At 41.5% G+C, this 19,840-nt stretch overlaps 1 protein-coding gene across 5 annotated transcripts in view; it reads left to right on the forward strand.

The window, feature by feature from the left end:
* LOC103458972 (protein phosphatase 1 regulatory subunit 37) overlaps positions 1–19,840 on the forward strand; it is a 40,448-nt gene that overhangs the window by 6,727 nt on the left and 13,881 nt on the right. For 3 of the 5 annotated variants that reach the window (XM_008400134.2, XM_008400131.2, XM_008400136.2), the window contains 8 exons: positions 5,871–5,916; positions 9,159–9,259; positions 9,462–9,581; positions 10,706–10,853; positions 13,123–13,278; positions 13,591–13,703; positions 15,170–15,311; positions 15,466–15,632. In XM_008400134.2, the coding sequence (XP_008398356.1) occupies positions 5,871–5,916; positions 9,159–9,259; positions 9,462–9,581; positions 10,706–10,853; positions 13,123–13,278; positions 13,591–13,703; positions 15,170–15,311; positions 15,466–15,632 (993 nt within the window). Of the gene's footprint in view, positions 1–5,870; positions 5,917–9,158; positions 9,260–9,461; positions 9,582–10,705; positions 10,854–13,122; positions 13,279–13,590; positions 13,704–15,169; positions 15,312–15,465; positions 15,633–16,049; positions 16,851–19,840 lie in introns of those variants that run through there. The other 2 variants (XM_008400135.2, XM_008400132.2) reach the window with 2 other exon arrangements.

The raw sequence follows: 19,840 nt of genomic DNA on the forward strand, positions 1-19,840 counted from the left end.
AGCGTCACACAATTTCCCTAAACGCCATCTGGGAACCAGCGTGCTGAACTGGGGGGAGAAAAAAGGATAAAACCTCGTCTATGTGTAAAAGACTCTACTTTACATGCTCTGCGCCTAATTGAATTGGGAACAGTTGCAGTTAAAGTAAAAGGCATGTGTGATGCACTATTGGTGGGGCACTATTAGGGCGAATTGAATTTCCACGCCTGACTGAGTGGAATATGAGAGCTTTTGTAAGTGGGATAATATTACAGGCCTGGACTCGGTGAGTGGAGAGGCTTCGGCACCACAATGACCACATTTTAAGAAAAACACATCTGTCAGCTCATGGAAATGATCTGCTAATCACCCGGTTGCAGATTTAAAGTCACCGAATGGAGATGGATTTTATAGTCAGCTGTCCAATTTTTATTCCAGAGTAAATTCTTTCAGACATAAAAAAAGGATCTTTTAGTCTCATCATGATGCCGCTAAAAATAAAAAATGGTCGCATGCAGAAAGAATTGAATGGTACAAAAAGAGAAAGATGTTTCTGAATGCATTAGCATGAGATATGCACACCGAAAGAGCCCTGCCAATATATTTATACCTGTGTCATTACACCAAATTAAGACCACCCCTTACTCTCCGTAACCCATGTTTGTTCAAATCAAGACAAATTTGGGGAACCTCATTTGAGTGTGAAGGCACTCATGATCCTGCTGCACTTCAAACAGAATAGGCTCTTCCTGGCCTCAAGTATCATCTCTGAGCTCTTTCTCTGACCTCGTCACGTTCTGCAGAATTTCCTTTTCCTTTTAGAAAGAAACACTGTTAGTATTTTATCAGCTTTATAAGAGGCTGCACACCACCAAAGGTACAACCCAGCAGTCTTTGTGTATACCTTGGGGGTGCGGTTAGAAAGAATCATCCCAGATTGGTGAATTTTCTACAGATTAAGTGATGTCCAAATCCATTCCTTAGGGGTGAGTGGGCTTGATGTTTCCCTGTTGCACAAACCAGATTTTGAATGAACTGCTCAACACAGATTGCTATTTTTGTCAAATGTAGTCTAATGCAGTTACTCCAGCAGGTAGCATAGCCTGCCATCCATCCATTCTCTACCCGCTTGTCCATGCTGGGCTGCAGGAGTGCTGGTGTCTACCTCTAGCAGTCATTGCAGCAGAGGCAGGGTGCACTCTGAATAACCTGCCAGTCCATAACATGGCAACACAGAGACGCAACCATACACTCACAAAATCTCGTCAAAGGACAATTTGGATAGACCAGTTAATCACAGCCATCTTTTTGGACAGTGGGAGGAACCTGGAGTACCTGGAGGGAACATGCAGTGTCCATGCAGAAAGTCCCCTGTCTTGTGATAAGTCAAATGCCAGGAAATATAATTTTTGCTGTGGTCATTATGATGACTAGATTTAACATCAGATATTTCTGGATATTTTTTAGCCTCAAAAATTCATCTTCCTTCATCCGTTCTTAACTATTTTTTCACAAGAAATGGTGCTATCAGACGTACATCGAAGAAGAACTAAAGTAGCGCAGAAGAAGAAAAGCTATAGAAAGGTGTTTGCTTTATTTATTTATGTTCCTGTTAAAGGTTAAATAAACCAGATTAGGATGGAGCAGCTAAGATGTTACCATTTCTCTTTTTATTTTGCTGTTCTAAACGTAATGTGTTGTTAAAAATGTTTTCATTTGTAGTCACAAAAATGAGCATAGCGAGTTCTTCTTGTCAATATCTTAAAATTGTAATTATTTGGTGGCTTAAAGATTCCTGTTTCGCATTCCAAACTCAAAGAAACACGTTTGCGATTGAAAACGTCCAGCCTGCATCCCTCTGAATGTTCCAGAGTCACAGTTTCTGAGGAGGCTTGTTCTCAAGTCTTCTTCATGTCCAATCCAGATCGAACCTGATGTTGGAATAATTTCCATTCCTAACCAGAAATGTGCCGATCATCCCCGCTGCGTTCTCTTTTCTCCATTAAACATGGTGTACACTGAAGCATTGAGTCTGATTTCATCGGGGAGCGTGAAAACTGCAGAAGTGAATCTGAAATTCAGCTCAAACATCTCACACACACACACACACACACACACACACGCACGCACGCAAACAAGCATACACACACAGCTCCACTTCGAGTGCTTGCCTCATCCTCGGATGTGTACATTATTCCTGACATCAGCCATTTAAGGGGACGGTATCTTTGACACAAAGTGGCTTTAATTAAGTCGCTAAACGCACACCATCACACATGAGAAAAACACGGTGGACGAACAAAGCTGGAGACAGAAGGAAACGCTCTGAAAGTCAATTACAATTTTATGTTTGCTTTTAGATCTCTCTCTTTTTTTTTAATGATAAATGAAGTTACTAATTTTGTCTGAGCTCTTTCTAGACACTGCAGCTTTAATTGCTAATTGTTAACAGCAAATGAATACATTTGCATATTAATTAGGTCCCAATTTACATTTTTAATTTGCCACCTTCAAAGAGCGCGAGATAAAAGGTTGTGTTGTTTTAAATTATTTATCCTTCAGTGCAGAAAAGATGCTGAAAGGAACAGTGTGGGCCTGATTTTTAACCCCGAAGAGCTGTCATACACCAAAACATATAAATATATATCAGTTATTTATGGTGCCTGTCAGTTAATTAAAGAAGCAGAAAAGAGAAAACTGGTGAACTCAGACATTTTTTAGCACAAAGCCGTCCGGAGAGGCAGAGTGGAGGCACCAGAGAGGATTTCTGTGGCAGCGGAGTTTGGAATCCAGATTCCTTTTTTTTTTTTCCTCTTTGTGGAGAAATGTGTGTGAACGCCTTTATCACTCCATTTTGTCCTTCCTCCCTCCTGACACATCAATTGCTTTGGCAGCCAACGCCTTGTTTTTTTTTTTTTTTTTTTTTTTTTTTCCGGCAGCAAAGAGGGAATGAACGAACAAGTTCAGAAATTCATTAAGATGAGAAACAGCCGCCGCCTGCTCGTTGTGGGAAGGAAGATGTTTCACTGTGTGTGAGATGAAGTTCAGCTTCTTACTGTCTGTTGGATTTGTGATTGACACAACTTCTTCCCAAGCTGGACATGGTGACTTCTAAAAATAAAAAGGTGGATTAACTAATGAAATAGAAAATCAGGGCAGGGATTGCGTCAGAATGGCAACATTTCTTTTAAGAAGCTTCATGCTGGAATCCCACAACTGAACAAGGTGATAATATAACAAAATAAGACAAATATGATGGATATTATTACCGCATCAGGATTTTCACCTCCGTTGAGTTTCTTCAGTAAAAAAAAGAAAGAAGTTTTATGTGTCGTTATAAGTGAGAGTCCTTCCCTAAGAAGGAACTTATTTCGAACAGACTCCATACAGCAGATCTCACATATGCTCGAAACAGTCCGAAGGAAAGGCAGTGGCCTAGAGCGCCACCTACAGGAGGCTGCTACCACAGGAAGTTCATTTTAACATTTTTTTAGTCTTTGTATGAAGCAGGGGGAAAAAAGGACACAGTTTCTATTTTTTGTAAATATTTAAAAAGTTGAACTGCAAAATATTTTCATGTCTGGGAAAAAAAAATTTAATACAGGAATATGTATTTTAGAACAAAAAAAATCCTCAAAATTAATATTTTAAAATATGTGTACCCTTCATAAATATGTTTTACATTTTAGCCTGATCTGATTATTTTATTGATTGATTTATTATTATATGAACAGTATTTCAGAGTTATCGATTTTGTGCAGGAAAAAGAAGTTTCAAATGCAAAAATGAAAAAAAGATTTAAATCCTTTATTCTTTTAATAAAATGTATTAAATTATATACAACATAATTAGTTTATCAGGTCAAAACGTGTGTGATTTTTTTTTTGTTTCAGACTGTTGTCGTGGTCTTTTCTCAAAAACAGTTTAAACTCTGCAGTTTTGTTGTACGGCATAAAAACAAGACGAACTCGCTTTGCCCTTTTAAAGTCAAAAGACGACGACAGCAGAGGGAGAGAATGAATCCTCCAATCTGCTGCGAGAGACTGCTGCATATGTTACACCAGCCTCCAATTTTTACACAAAACAAACAAACATAAATAAGTTCAATAATCAGTCAAAAGATCAGATCACTTCCTGTTTTTTGCTTTTTCTTCACAATGCATATTGTAATGAAATTTGCTTGGTAAAATAAATATATATTCTTAATAATAATAATAATAATAATAATAATTTAAATATGGTATATTGTTATTACTTTTAGATCATTTCTCCTAATTTGTTAATTATTGATAAGTATTATATTCAAATTGCCTTTATTAAAATTAACCAGATTTATTGTTAAAACGGTAATCACAGTGACATTAGCCTGCAATGAAATAATACATACAAAACTATACAAATAACTAAACAACCTAAAAAAATGTAGATATGATAGTGAAGGATGCGATGAAAGGATAACGAGGCTTTCCTTAAAAAAAAAACAAATTTTTTTTCCACGAACAGTCGGAAAACGTTTCCCCTCCCCAGAACTGCTTTCCTCGTACTTTGATCAGTCATTGTTGCCTTGACAAAAATCACAGCAGCGATGGAGGAGGGGCGGGATCCCCTAAAATGTTTTATTATAGAATTTAAATGGAAGAAAATCATTCTAAATAAAAGCACATTGTAAATACTGTCAAGCCTGCCTCACAAATCCCGCTTGTTATATTTTTATCGGTAATTTCACCAACTGTCACAGTGGAAGCGGCTCGTGCATGCAGTCCGCTTGTGAGTGTGTGTGTGTGTGTGCGTGTGTGTGTGCGTGTGGGTGTGTGTGTGTGCATGTGTGTGTGTGTGCATCTTGATCATTTCATGGTAAACTAAGGCACGTCAACCAATTACACACACACAGACAGAACAGTTTATGTCCTATTGATCAGTCTAATTTCAACAGGAGAACATTGCTGCCGCCATCCTTTTGTCCTCCAAGTCCTTTTATTCTCGCTGCGTCCTTACGAAGAGGGACTTGTAATCGGGAATGTACAGAAAACACGTTGCGAATAATCCAGCGACGTATCCAGAGGGGAGAAACTGTCAAAAATCTGGGGCTTAAGGGAGTAACAAGGCCACTTCACAGTTTTTAATCCGACCTGTCAAAGAAACAGACACAGGATAGCTTTTAATTCATAAATTTGTAAAGATATTCTGCAAAAACTGTGTGTAAGTAAAAAAAAAAAAAAACAATTAGTGCAATTTGCACACTAATGGGGACCCCTGGTGGAGCCTTACTGGAGCTTCCACAAAGTGACGTTCAGACTTTTTAAAGATGACTTCTGAAATCACCTTAGAGCTACATTTACAGAATCGATCCTTATTTAAAGCTACAATCTCTGCGTCCATTTGCAAGCTTACAGCTATAAAAATCCACATCCAGTTGCAACATACACATACTACATGATCTTACAAGCTCTTGTTTATGTAAAACAGGCTTTTTAAAGATCTCAGTCACCCTGTTTTGCTTGTCAGTAAAAGAAAAAAAAAATAAAGAAAGCGGCGTGTTTTCCACCACCGCACAAATCTGCCACCTCCGGTGATTGATGCAGTCAAATTAGATGTATGTGGAACACTGGCTCCAGCAAATGAACACATCAACTGATGACCAGCTGTTTCTAATTATTATACACTGGTTAATTAGGACGCCGTGTCACCAGCATCGACGGCGGCAGTAAACTGTGTGAAATTCATAATTCATGCTCCGGCGTCCAATGCGCCTCCCTGATCAAACCGCCACGGTGGATGGAAAAGGCCGTGCAGAAAGAGAGCACGGAGCATTTCTCTGTGTGTGTGTGTGTGCGTGTGTGTGTGTGTGTGTGTTCGCAGCTCTTCCTCACACCTCTCCCCGTCTCTCTCAGCAGGGTGTGTGTGGAGGAGGCAGCGTTGAATGTCTGGATCTCAAAGGTAAGATGAGCGCCTCACTCTGTCTTCATTAAATATGACTTTATGTCACATTCACAACAGACTCACTGCTTTTAAAAATGTTTCACATGTTTGAACAAAAATGGAAATGTAAAAAAAAAAAGAAAGAAATACGTGAATAAGTAAAAATATGAAAGAAAGGAGTTTGTTCTCCATTACCAAAGCCTCATATGCAGTTACAACTACACGATTGCTTTACTTTTATGGCTTGTTGTCGGATTATGACTGGAAATTTACCAGTAAAGCTCCTCGTGGAGGCAAGAACAGAATGGTGCCTCTGCTGCACTCCATGGGCTCTAATTATTCTCCTTTTTTGTCACGGTTTGTGATTTCTGTGTCTGGTTTTTTTTATGTTTTTTCTTGGGTTGGATGTTTACAGTCTGTTTTGGGGTTGTTTTTTTTCATTTAAACCTGGTTTATCTCTGTTTTATTGTTCATCATTTTCTTGTTTGGGCTTTTTCTTTTTAAAGATCTTGTTGACCCCCTCATAGTTCTGTTTTTTTAGCTTGTTTTATTGGTTGTTTCATTAAGGATTGGTCCAACTGTGTTTTGCAATCAAGATTTTTCTGAAGACTGTGCCATACTGTGGGGTGCATGATCCATCAAAATGTTGCTCCAGGCTTTAACCGGAGTCTCTCTCCTGCATCCTCACCACAACCTGTGTAGCATCTTCCTACGACCAGGCCTGATTCAGAACCTTGACTGGTTCTGCCATTTGATATAAGGATAGACCAACTCACTAAAAGATGGTGCCAACCTAGAATAATGCTACCCCCATTATTGGGACTCATGGCCCCTCTTGACGATAAACATCTCTATGGTTCCAGCTCCGTGTTTAGAGCCTACCACCCTGGTGCTCCAAGCGTCCCGAGTCTGGTTGAAAACGTGACGTCAGAGGTCTGAGAAGAGGGACTCTTGGCACTCTCCTCCACTTCTCCACCTGCAATCTTTTCTGATTCTCTTCCTTTTTCAGTCAGACGAAAAGACAAAGACTAAGCTTCCATGTCTCCATTTTTGTGTTCCGTACAAATCTTTTTGGACTCTTTGTCTGCCCGCCATATAACGATGACACCCACTTGAGCTGTTACTCAGTCGTAAGAGAAAAGTGCCTGAACTGTCTAGAGAAGAGTTGAACCGTCAAACCACAAGGCGCTAATGAAAAGGGGCCATTAGCCTCAGCATAAGACCCTCTTGGACAATCTTGAAAGCCAGTCAGATTACGCAGGGGCAGATATAGTCTCATCACAATAATAAACACCACATAAGCTTTGTGCAAACTCCACTCCCTATTTGTAACCCAGTTCTAAGACTCAACATTCAGGTTGAGTTTTGGTTTTATGATAATACCTTCATCCACAGCAACCTACAGCTTTGATTCCACTAAGTATTTTTCTCGGAGTTTGTCAAAACTTAGTCATACTCTTTGAACCCTAAAACAATTATATACTTTTGAATTATATCATTTTATTAACTTTGATGCATAAAGACTGCGATGGACTGGTGACCTGTCCAGGGTGTGTCCCTCACACAGCAGCTGTGTTTCCATGTTTTTTATGATGTTTTCACAACACAGGTCTTTCCTAATAAAACTACATTGAAACTACAAACAACAGTAGAGTGAAGGTGTAAGTGAAGTCACTATGGGCATCACTATTGTCACACAGGTGTTAAAACAAATGTTAACAGTTTGATTTGGACAACTTTAGATAAAGACTCAGTAATAACAATAATCAGATTACAAAGTTAACAACCAAATATTCACATTAAAATGACAAAATAATCACTCAGTTAATTTTTTTCTGTGAAGGTTATGAGTGGCTCACTCACTCATTCTGAATGAAATGATCATCAGTTGTACAGGACTCTGATACTCCACAATCCCATCAGAACACCAAGATGTGCAACCATCTCAAAACAAATGATTATCCCAACCTCAAAAATAACCTCCACTCTACAGTGAATAAAAATAAAATCTTGCGAGTTTGTAACAATGCAACCAACTTTTAAAGAAAAAATATTCTTGTACTTGAAACTGGAGCACTTGAAAAACATGCAAACATCTGGTGGACAGGAAGCATATGGGAAAGCATGCAGGCTCCACATAGAAATGCCCAAATCAGGATTTCATCCCAGGAGCCTCTTGGATTCAACGAGGCTAGAAATCCAGGAGGAACTTCTAAACTATCTGCTTCTTTTGTATTTTTTTCCATAGGTTTGAGGACTTTCTTTTTCTTTATGTTCAGTACAACATGTTGGGATGTTTGGACTCTCTGTTTTACTATGTATCTATGTGAAGACTTTAACAGACATGTACATCCATCCATTCATTTTCTTTACACCCTTGTCCCTCAGTGGGTTCGGGAGGGTTGCTGGTGCCTATCTCCAGCTAACGTTCCGGGCGAGAGGCGGGGTCACCCTGGACAGGTCGCCAGTCTGTCGCAGGGCAACACAGAGACACAAAGGACAGACAACCATGCACACACACTCACAACTAGGGGCAATTTGGAGAAGCCAATTAACCTGACAGTCATGTTTTTGGACTGAGGGAGGAAACCAGAGAGAACCCACGCATGCACAGGGAGAACATGCAAACTCCATGCAGAAAGATCGGAGCCGGGAATCGAACCCAGAACCTTCTTGCTGCAAGTCAACAGCTCTACCAACTGTGCCACTGTGCAGCCCCCAGACATGTACAGTAATACAAAATTATATGTAAGGAAGAATAAACTGGAAGTGCTTGTTGTAGTTGCAGTATCGGTTCAAACATGATCTCTTGGCTTTCATGTACTTTTTCATTTTTCATTTTGATCTTTTTTTCCTGTGGTAAAGAAACATGAAAATATGTATCTCTTGCAAGAAGTTAAGCTGTTGTGTACAGGTACTTTTATTGATTACTGCAGTCTGCAGGCAGGCAGACAGTAATCAATGCACACTCGAGCATTCACATCTTGGAAGTCCAATCATGAAAAACCGGAGCTATCATCATTATTTTCCCTCTGTGTTTCTGATTAAGTTTCAGAACTTTATTAAAAGAAAAACATAAACACACAGGTAAACTCCGACTATAAAGGAAGTTGTTTTGTCCTGATTTTTTTTTCTTTTTTCTTTTTATGCTGAAATACTCATTTCACAAAAAGGATAAAGCATGTTCAGAGCGGTGCAATTTTGCCTGTTAGCAAACAGCCTCCCAATTATCTTGTCTTTGATTGCTTGCCTCCATCAAGGTGAGCGATTAGACCACCGCTCCTGTGAAGCTCTGGAAGTCGTCCTGAAATCGCTGCACTTTGATTTCATCAATCTGCAGGCAGCGCAACTGGAGGAAAATGTGAGTTTTATGAGCAAAACTTATTTTCCCCCGTCTTCGTCTTCCAGTTCCAATACAGTTTCATATTCAGGCCTTTCCTTGTATCAGATTAGAAACTGTTTCTTTTTTTTTTTTCCTTCCCAAAGAAACTTCATAACATTCCTGTCAAATTTCAGGCCCTGCTTTCTTCATTTTACCCCTTCACTCTGTTTTTCTGTTCCAGGGAGCATCGTCCTTGCTGGATATGATTTTGTACTATGAATCCACAACATATCTTGACATTTCTGACAACGGCAGTATGGGAACATCATCTTGGAGGGCCCTCGCTCATTTGATAAAGCAGGTTGGCTGACGCAGTGGAACAGTAATCTTTTCATGTAGGCCTTTCTCACAGGGATAATGTTGATCCGGAAAAAGTGAGTTTGTGGCGCATTAAGTGGAGAGAAGATGCAGGGTCGGACAAACACGGTGAGAAGTCCTCTCCGCTTTGCAGCCACAAACTCGCTGAGGATTAAAAAAGCAGCGTCACAGGTTGTATCAGTGGATGCAACTGATTACAGGTTACAACCAGCCAGATCTCAGCTCTGTGCAGTTCAGTCTGCGTCAATAAGGAAGCAGGAAGGCAAACTTCTTTATTTTGATGTACACTGAAAACAGTGGACCAGCATTGACAGCAAAGTACAAGTTAATAGCTTTATTACATCTACTTATCTCTGACTTAAGCACAGAGTAACTCCAGTCGCTTTTCTGCTTAGCTATCCCTTATGTCCTAAGTACCCATTGGGTTTCTCAGAGCAGCTCTTTTAGTGTCACTGGAGACAGACATAGAATGTCTTGGTTTCCCACTGGGACGTTTTAACTTGGAAGACAAACGTTGGATGATAAACTAACCAGGAGATGGATTTAACCTATTCTCCAAGTGAACCATCTTGCAAATCTGAAAGGAGAACTCTTCTGGGAACTTGGAAAGGGAACCTTCACATGTTGGAGTTGCTACTGGATTGCATGCTGGATGTAGTTGTTAACAGTCAATTTTCAGTCACCAATTCACATAGAAAATATGTCTAGCTAACTTTATGTTTAGCTACACATAGTCTAGACATAGACATTAGTTTATCTTTTCATTAACTGAAAAGACTGCTTGTTACATGTAGCAACGTCGTGCAAGACATATCTTACGTCTATAATTAAAATTGGTCAAGCAGAAGCGATTTATGAAACAACGAAAATTCCTTGCTCTTTTATTTGACTTGGATTGCTTCAATATTGATCAATGTTTAATCTTAACTGTATACAGAAACACACATTTTACTCAAAAGATGAAGTGTAAAAATGGACACAAATCAGAACACATTTTTTTTCATAACATGTTTGAACTAATGGATTAAATTAACGTAATTCACATTATTCCCTGACACAATTCTGTTCCATTTTCCATCCTGTTTCTGTTTCATCTCCTGGTTTCAGAGTGTTCGTCTATCTAGACTGGATGCTTGTAACGTGCGCCTGGTTGACTATCCGGTCCAGTCTTTATCTAAAGCTCTGCTGACCAGCCGACTCCGAGCGCTCCACCTGAACAACGCCCAGCTCAGCGGCTCGTCGCTGTTCACACTAGGTAAGGAACGGTCTTCTTTTCAGCAATGCCAAGGTTTATCTGACAGATTGATGGCGTCACATTTTGCTCTGGAATACTTTGATGTGAAGAGAACTTCATGGTCGACTCAGTAAGTGCAAGGGGTCAGGTGTTGTTTCTCTAAACAAGCCAAAATCATTAAGACCGCACGCTCTGATGTTGGGTTGAAATTCCTGTTGTGCTGATTCTGCTTTTGCATTAGCTCAGACAAAATGTTGCTATCTATGTGCTGAAACATTTTTTTACCCTCCGAACAATCCATTTCAAGAGCTTCTCGTGTGTTTATGTTGTGAGTGTTTGTGTTCTCTGGTCAGCAGGACCAGATTTTGACCTGTGACCGTCTCTGCAGGTCTGGACCAGGATTAGAGGCCTAATCTCTTACCTGCCACTTTACGCACCACCGCACATGTCTCTAAAGGCTGTGGCAGCCAGGACACAGACACCCGCATGAATACATTTGTTACAAGCAAGCACAACACAGAGAGAGTTTAGTGTTTTGCAAGGATCCATGCACAAACACACACCTAAACACATCTTAATTCGAGGCAGACACAGGCATAGATCAGATGTAAATCAGACATATTGCACAGTGGCAGCCTGCCGTTTGTCCTGAATGTGTGAAGAGTAAACCCTAACACATGGATGCAACGACATGGTTTGTGTCTGTTTTTGAAAGTTATCCACCTAAAACAATATTTGGGTTTGTTGAAGATGTCCTGTGCAAGTAAACTGTTAATTTTAGCTTCTAGATGTTTTTCAATAATGTATGCATGATCTGAAGGAAGAAATCAGAAAAGGTTATGTTGCAACTGTCAGAAAGAATTAGCACTTTAGTCCATTTATTTATTTCACACAGAAAATATTCAAGGTCGAATTTTGCTGAATTTACATAAAAATGTCCTTCTTTGATTTTTGCCTATGATATTAAACTGAAAATAAATCCGTCTGATTTATTGTGCTTAGTTTTCACACATGGAATACATCCGTCAAAAAAAACATTCATGCATAGTTTGTTTTTCTAAATTTTAATTTGAATATTTTTTTCATGATCAGATCATCAAATGAAAGAATTCAGTTTGTGTTTATGACTTCTCATGTGGACATGAAAATCAAAGTCATGCTCAGAGCCTGTCGCCTCCGCTCAGCTGGGAGCAGAACAGACCCAAATGGACTCAGTATGCTGCCCACTCTTCCCTCCTCGTTTTCAGGCTCTTCCTGAATCTCTTTGATATTTTCAACTCTACCAAACCGCCCTCCTCCTCCCACTCACAACCCGCACTCTCCCCCCAGCGTTCATGCCTTTACCGAGCCCCCTGGCCAATCCCTCCACCTTCCTCCCCAGCGGGGGTCCCAGCTGAGGATCACTGCCTTCGATCAGAGCGGATTGGGTGCTTGCGGTGGAGTCGGCCCGGATCAATCCCACCGATTTCACCATTTGCTCCCCGCTGGGCCTGATGACAATGTTGGCATTCCACATGCAGGCCTGTGGGTTTGATTAAATCTGCGGCATTGATCTGGGTGGAAGGACAGCGAGGGTCCAAACACATGGACACAAGTGAATGACAGCACAGCACAGACAACACAAAGGACGCGAAAATACCCCAAACACAGTTGGATTTCGAATACATCTCTAGACAGTGATAAAGTCATGAAACGAAGTGGTTAAGAGGCAATGCAGAAATCTGACAGGTGTTCTATTACCTCTTCTGAGAAGTAACGTGTCTGCTTTCACCTTTTTTTTATTGCGAGACGAAAGACCAACCGCTTCTTCATCGTAAGAACTGCTGGAGGCTAGGACTCCTGCTGTGAAATCATTTTCATGATCACGTTCGCTAAGTCCCACTGCAGAGGCCTTGTGTTTGCCGTTCAGGACACAGTAGATCAGATTTAATACATATAAATTGAAACCACATCTCAGTGATCTCCAAGGTGAGGAGACAACCTGTTGGTTCTGGTCCTTTCTGACCCATCAAACTGTCTCATATAATCCTTTCAGCAGACAGTGCAGCAATATTGACAGGACCCAAATACCTGCTGAAAAAGATTGCTGTTAAATGAATTCATATCGAGGAACATTTAAGGCTTGATCGCCTGCTTCACTCGGGATGGTTGTCTCTGCCTCATTTGGAGAAGTCCCAGTGTTTCAGCTGCCACCTACAGTCATCAGCTTTGGATCAAGTTGTGCATCTCACTGTCATCTGCTTGTGTTTCTTATCATTTTTAAATCCCTTTCTCCTCTTATTGCCTGTAGTTCGCGCCTTGAAGACAAACAGAGCTTTACTGGAGCTCCATCTTTCCAGCAACCAGCTGAACGGCTACCAGGACGCCATGCAGCTGGGAGATCTGCTGATATACAACAACACTTTGCAGACGTTGGAGCTCAGTGACAATGTTTTAGCAGATACAGGTAAGTTACAGAGATGGTGACAGATTAAAGCTCACAAGTGGGTTTGTGAAAGGTTTAGCGCTAAAGTTCAAAAGACGAGTCTGGAGAGATACTGATGAACACATACAGGAAACTCCTAAGGTCAGAGGGTCACAGGGAGAAAAGATGGGAAACTGAAGGCTGGTTCATGACTTTTAGCACTTTCAGTAAGTGCTAAAACTGATAGCTTGGATGGGGTGGAACCTTCACATCTCTATGCTGATAACATCAATTACAGACCGCTTTAAAGTCAAACTTGACCAAAACAACGTTAACAAACTGGTTGGTTTTCAGGATTGGAAGAGCTGTGTGACGGTCTGTCCAGACAGACAAAAGGTCTAAAAGTCTTAATCCTGAAGAACAACCAGATCACAGAGAGAGGCATGAACCACCTGGCCAAAACTCTGGTGAGGAGCATGAACACTGAACCCTTGCAAATACAGGCCTTTTAATAATAATTGTATATATATATTTTTTATCACAGAGCAATAAGAGTTGATTTAACAAAGGTATTGAAGTAAGTCCTAAATGTTATATTGTCTAGAGAAAAAAAAATGTGTTCAAACTACATTCATCATGTCTACATTATTCTGACTTCTGCTTTATTTATTCAGGTTAATTCATGCGAAAGGTTTTTCCACATCAGGACACTTTTGTAGTCAAGGAATGTTGTACTTTTCCTAAATCCTCTGAGACTGATTGGTTTGGTTACATAAATTGTTGTTTCTTTGCTCTTAGTTCTGGAAGACAAGGATACGATTTTTCAATCCTGTTTCCGTTCGACTTGAGCTCTTTGAATCACCTTCGCCTGCCTTGGTTGGCTACATAAACAGCTCCTTGTCTTGTGTGATACTATTGTGGAACTCAGATGGGTGGAAATTATGACTGAGCCATAAGATCTGCAGTGTTACCAAAAGCAGAGCAGTTTGATGAAATAATGGATGTGACCTGCCACTTCTAGGAGTATGCCATAATGACCATAATTAGACCTTTAGCTGCTCATGTGTATTATGATGGAGGATGGGGGAGGGTGGCATTTAACCCATCTGCTTGAACTTTTTCCAGGAGATTAGTTGTGTTTCACATCTTGATAACGATGTCCAGGTTTCCTTTGTTCTGATGGTATTTGGGGGTGGTTGTGTTACACAGAGCTCTTGTTGTTTTCCAGTTTAAAGTCAGCATGTCATGTGTGAAAACATACTGTGTTTTTGGTTCTTTCACACTCCCCGCCTCCCCTTAAACTTCTCACTCCAAACCCTGTGGGGTTCACGTTTGACAGCTTTCAACCACGCAGTCGCCTCTTTAATTGTCTGCTATTATCCCTCGTGCATATCCATCCGGGATGCTCTCCCTGCTCCTGCCATGCGTCAGATGTGGAGGCTCTTCTGTGTGCCTCAACTTGGTGAGGAAAAGGGACTGAGAAAGGGGAGGGAGGGGAGGGTCTGGAGCGTGTTTGTTGTCACGGCGGTGCAAATTAACTCCAAAAGAAGACGCTCTCCAGGTCTGTCAGTCGCCTGCCTGCGTGTTTCCACCCCCGTGCTCCGTCTCTTTTCAGAGCAGTGACCAGAGGAGGGTGGCGAGGCGACAGGACGCAGCCAGGAGTGGGCGTCGCGTTCCTCTTCAGGCAACGTGGGCCCCTCGTGCAGCAAACACCCCCAGCTTCATGCACCAGCTAATCAACCTTCAATGCTAATGCGACTCTGGAGAGAGAAAACAGAAGTTCTGAGTGTTTAACATGAGAGGAAACATTTTTAACTGGAATAATATTCACAGCTGAATGACGAAAGTCCAAACTTTTCCGTCTCGCCAAGCTGACATACTCTTAACACTGACACAGATAGCGATTTAAAGTTAATGAACCGTGTTTCTGCAGCCAGGCCTGAAGATCCTGGAGGTCCTGGATTTAGGGGACAATCACCTGGGGAACGAGGGCATCCAGGTGATCAGGGAGCCACTCATGGTGAACAGTTCGCTGTTGCATCTCGGCCTTTCCCAAACCAACATCACCTGTGAAGGTACGGCACACAATCATTTCTAAACATCTACACTCTTGTAGATAATTACATCATTCTTCTGAGATTTTCTGTACGGCTGCTGCTGAAAACATCTTGAGGAATACATTTGTGGCACTAATTTTTGAAGATGCCTCATCTGTCTCTCCATGTAAAGGTGCAGTGGCATTGGCCGAGTTCCTTGCTGAGAGTCGTCTTATTCGGAGGCTGGACCTCCATCAGAACCGAGTGAAGCTCGGAGGCTTGATGGCCCTCAGCCTGGCGCTGAGGATCAATTGCTCTCTGTCTCATCTGGGTGTGGATCCCATACCTCCACAAGAGCTGGTAGGTGGCACTAATGTGGTCTGGCTCAGGATTTCCTGCTGCAGTTGGCTGACTCTAGGGCTCTTGGAAATGTTTGTCGATTTATTCCAGTGGAGAAATCGTAGATGTTAGCAGTCCAGTTAGCCATAGTTCACAGAATCTAAATTAATGTTAGCTTTCCAATACTAAACTCAGTTGGAGTGCTTGTTAATCTATGTTTTACCATTTACCAGAGATCAAATGGAGGGAATAAGAAATTCACCCTACTTTCTTGTAGTCCTTCATGTAAATATGACTACAAAATACTGGAACTCCTTCAGTTACAATAGTAACTTATTCCCAACCTAAAAATGGCAGTCAAATCCGTTCTCTTCTGATCTAGAGACCTGGCCTCAGACGTAGAGTTACTACTCCTTAGACTGGGTTCCTTGCTTTAAGGTTTAAAGAACTTCAGAGTCTCAGGTCTTTTCCTGATGAGATCCACCAGGCCTCATCATTTGCAAGACGGCAGAACTGGAATGCTGGGATGCTGTGGTGGTGCAGGGCTACTGCGCAACCCACGTATGGCGGCCTCGACAAACGTCTTCAAAATAACAGTCGACACTCAAAAAGGGCCCCCACCGCACACATGCTATATTGTTTTTTTCATGCTATATTGTGAATTTATAATGATGATGCAATGAAAGCATAAAAAGCCAGTCATTTTGGATTGGGGAATGTTGTGACTACGTCTCTATATTTCCGCTCTCCGGTAGTTTCGGGTGAATTTTTATGAATTTCTACTCAGGTTTGTGTTGTTTTCAGATTTGTCTCTTGTAGAGTCGAAGTTTGTGATGTTGTGCGTTTTTTTTTTTTTTTTTTTTGTCTCCACCTTTCCATGGCTGCAGAGGCCTGAGGAAAACGATGCCATAACTTTAATACATGCCCCTGCTGGATTCACTAAATAATTACCCACACTTGCCATCTGTTTGTCATGATTTTATCTCTGCTGACTTATTTGCATATTAAAGCATTAATTAAAATCTCGAAGGAAGGGGATGCTTACTTTAAAATTAACTCTGAAGGCAATCCGTGCACAGCTTCCAGAGTAGTTTTATTTTTGTTTGCAGAGGTTTACTGTTTGTCTGCGTGTTGTTTACACGATTAAGTCTGATTTTTATGAAACGCCTCCTCTGGCTAAAATCAGGCGAAAAGATGTGCCAGATTCTGGAGGATGTTTCTGTGAATGTGTGTCATTAAAGCTGGGATTTCTTCATCTTATTCCTCAGTTCCTTTCCTCCCCTAAAGCTGCCGAGAGATATGATTAGCATTCCCGCCGTTGTTGGGAGCTTGTGTGGCCGGGCATTTTAAGGGAGTTGTAATAAGGGAATTTTTTAAGCCGTGGCAGGTTCTGGAGCCACACAGATGGGATTTGTCTTGCCGTGGCCTATCCAGGTGGGAGGAGTGACGATCGTATTACAAACCAAATCTTTCCATCAGAAAGCAGCGGGTGGCCAGATCAAGTGTTCCCGCTCATTCACATTCGCCCGGCCGCAGAGGAATACGTGGAAATTCGGGGAAAATAAGTGTTGGAGGGGGTTATGGCACTTGCTGTTGTGCGTTGTGTGTGTTCCGCCGTGTGTGTGCGGTTTCATGGGGAGGTGGAAGAGCGGGGGGGGAGGCAGCTGGGGATGCGCATATTTAGGGAGCGAGAGAAGAAGAAGGTAGAAGAAGGAGAGGAAATCTGGGTCCTCTCGTCTTTGTTTACAAGAGTCGGAGTTTTCATGTCTGTTGCCACACTGCTCCATTTGATCAGTGGCCTGTTTGCTGTTAATTATTAATTATTTACCCTTTTAAAATATTCATGCTCCCTGGCCCTGGTGGAAAGCAGCCTTTTCTGAGGGGCATCCTCTCTCTGTAGCCACTGCAAGAGGGAGCTGTGTATACATCCTTATCAGGGGAGCCAGCTAATGAAGTGAAGTTCCTCTGCCCGACATGCTCTTAATCACACATTGGACAACGGGGCCTTGGCGCCTGTTTGATGCCTAAATATTTGGCTTTGGATTTGTCCAACATGAACGTCCTGTTAGCTTAAGACTTAGGAGATAAGGCAGGAGAGTGTCCTCTTTTGAATGTTGCATGTCAGAGAGGTGCGTAGTCTTGTCTGTGGGATCAATTTTGCAGTGAATTGTGTGTGAGGATATTCAGTAACTCGTTGGTCTTGGTGTACTGAAACAATGGTGATCTAGTTTAATAAATTGTTTTTTTTCTTAAGCTGAATTATGCCATTTTAGTCTAAAACTTTACGGTCAAAAATAAAATCACATTTTCCTTATAGACTTTTAAAACAAACTTCAATCATTAACAACAAGCCCAGCCCCTTTTTCCAGGATTATGTGGCCACTTTTACTCAGTAGTTGAACGTAGCGTTACACTCATGGAGAGTTGTTTATTCACAGCTCTCCTAAGGTTCCACAAAATATTTTAATCAGATTGAGATTTGTACTGGGCCATTGTAACTTCTTGTTCCTTTTCGTTTTCTTGGCATTGACCGGTTCTGCTTTTTGTCTTGCAAACATCGGGGGCTTGGGTTGTCTTTACAAACTCACATGGTTGTTTCTCTTTGGTTTTCAACCAAAGCAAAGTTACCTTTAGAAACCTGTGATATTTGCTCCTTACTTGCTCTGCTCTGGTCCACTTTGATCGGTCATGTCCATTTTTTAACTTTGTTGACTGCTCTGTGTAAGCTTCTGTCTTGCTTTGCATGACGTCTGAGGGTAGGGTTGTGTTTTTGTTGAACTTTGAGGAAAATACAGCACACAAGGAAGCATGGATTCATATTGTAGGTGTGGCGTGAAACAGAAGGGTCTCTGGGTATGTTTCCGGGTTCTTGTCCTGTCCCAGTAGGGCGGCTGGGTGACGGGACAGCCCGACCATGCATGCAGCTTGTATCATGATGACATTGCCGCTCAGGGGAGTCAGCAGCAACCACGCAGAACAAGTCTCACGGCAAAGCCTCGGAGGGTGGCAACAAAGTGGGCTCCAAGCAGATGGATGGATCTGAAATCAAACTGTTCCCAGATCTGCACTGAAACTGCAGTACACAACAAGGCTCACAGGACTCAGTCACCTTGATGGAGCCACTTCTTATCTTACCAGATGAATTAACAGTCACTTCTAAGGGGAGTGTATTGTGTAAAATATTTTTTTACTTGTATTTTATGTTATATAGTCATTCCCTCATCAAAAACATACTTGGAGTGTCGCTTTACCTACAGTATTTTATGCATGTTTGAGGAATTATTGAATCTCCTACAGCAGCCAGAGTGACTAAACCATCGCTCATATGTTATCTTGAGTTGTTATAAAATGCTATACATAATAAACATAACTTAAAAGAATCTAGATTTCACAATTTGAAGCTTTGACATTGGCCTCTGTCCATTTAGGAAGCTCCTAGGCTTTCTAACACGCTACCTGTTAAACGCACCCGATTTATACATGTGGACATAACTGGACAATACAAGTGAGGACAAATATGAAAACTTAACCATGAAATTATTTTTTTGTGGCTGCATATCTGAGGGGATATCAGTGCAGCATTGTATTCTGATGTTATCCAACATCTGGAATCAGAGTTGACTTTTCCGTTTGATGCCTCTGAAAGGGACAAAGCTAGATGAGTCTCTCCAGCAGGCGACGGGGGTTTGGGGGTGGAATAGCTGAAGGGTAGCTGGGTGGGTGGGTGGGGGGTTGGTGATCCCCTGTTTCTTTGCAAACACAACAACAACTGCAGCAACACACTCGTCGCTGCGCTCCTGATGTATTTTCAGGCAAAAACAGGCATATTTGCCAGCTGTGTAATTTACTGCGGCTCTCATTTGCATATTAAAGCTTTAATTAGCCCCTCTGAGCGTGAGCGTGTCTCAGTGTGTGCGTGTGTGCTAGGTTGGGGTACGGAGTTGGGGGTATAATCACTTCAATGTGCAGTCAAGAGAAGAGAGGGATGGGTTTGGATCAGGGCTTGGTTCGAGTCCTGGGGTAAGTGGAGCTGCTCCGTGCTCCGGCCCAGAAAAGGGTGACATGTTCCATCCTGAGAAAACATCCAAAATGTAACATCTACATTTCCATTCAAACAGGAACTGATGTCTGCAAAAAAAACTTTTTTCGCAAGGATGAGGTAGATTTCCGGGTGTATCGAAAGTAGTGTATGTCACAAAACTGCAATGGAAACAAGTTTTTTTTTTTTT

Source organism: Poecilia reticulata, linkage group LG22 (assembly GCF_000633615.1).
Source record: "Poecilia reticulata strain Guanapo linkage group LG22, Guppy_female_1.0+MT, whole genome shotgun sequence".
Classification (NCBI taxonomy): Eukaryota; Metazoa; Chordata; class Actinopteri; order Cyprinodontiformes; family Poeciliidae; genus Poecilia; species Poecilia reticulata.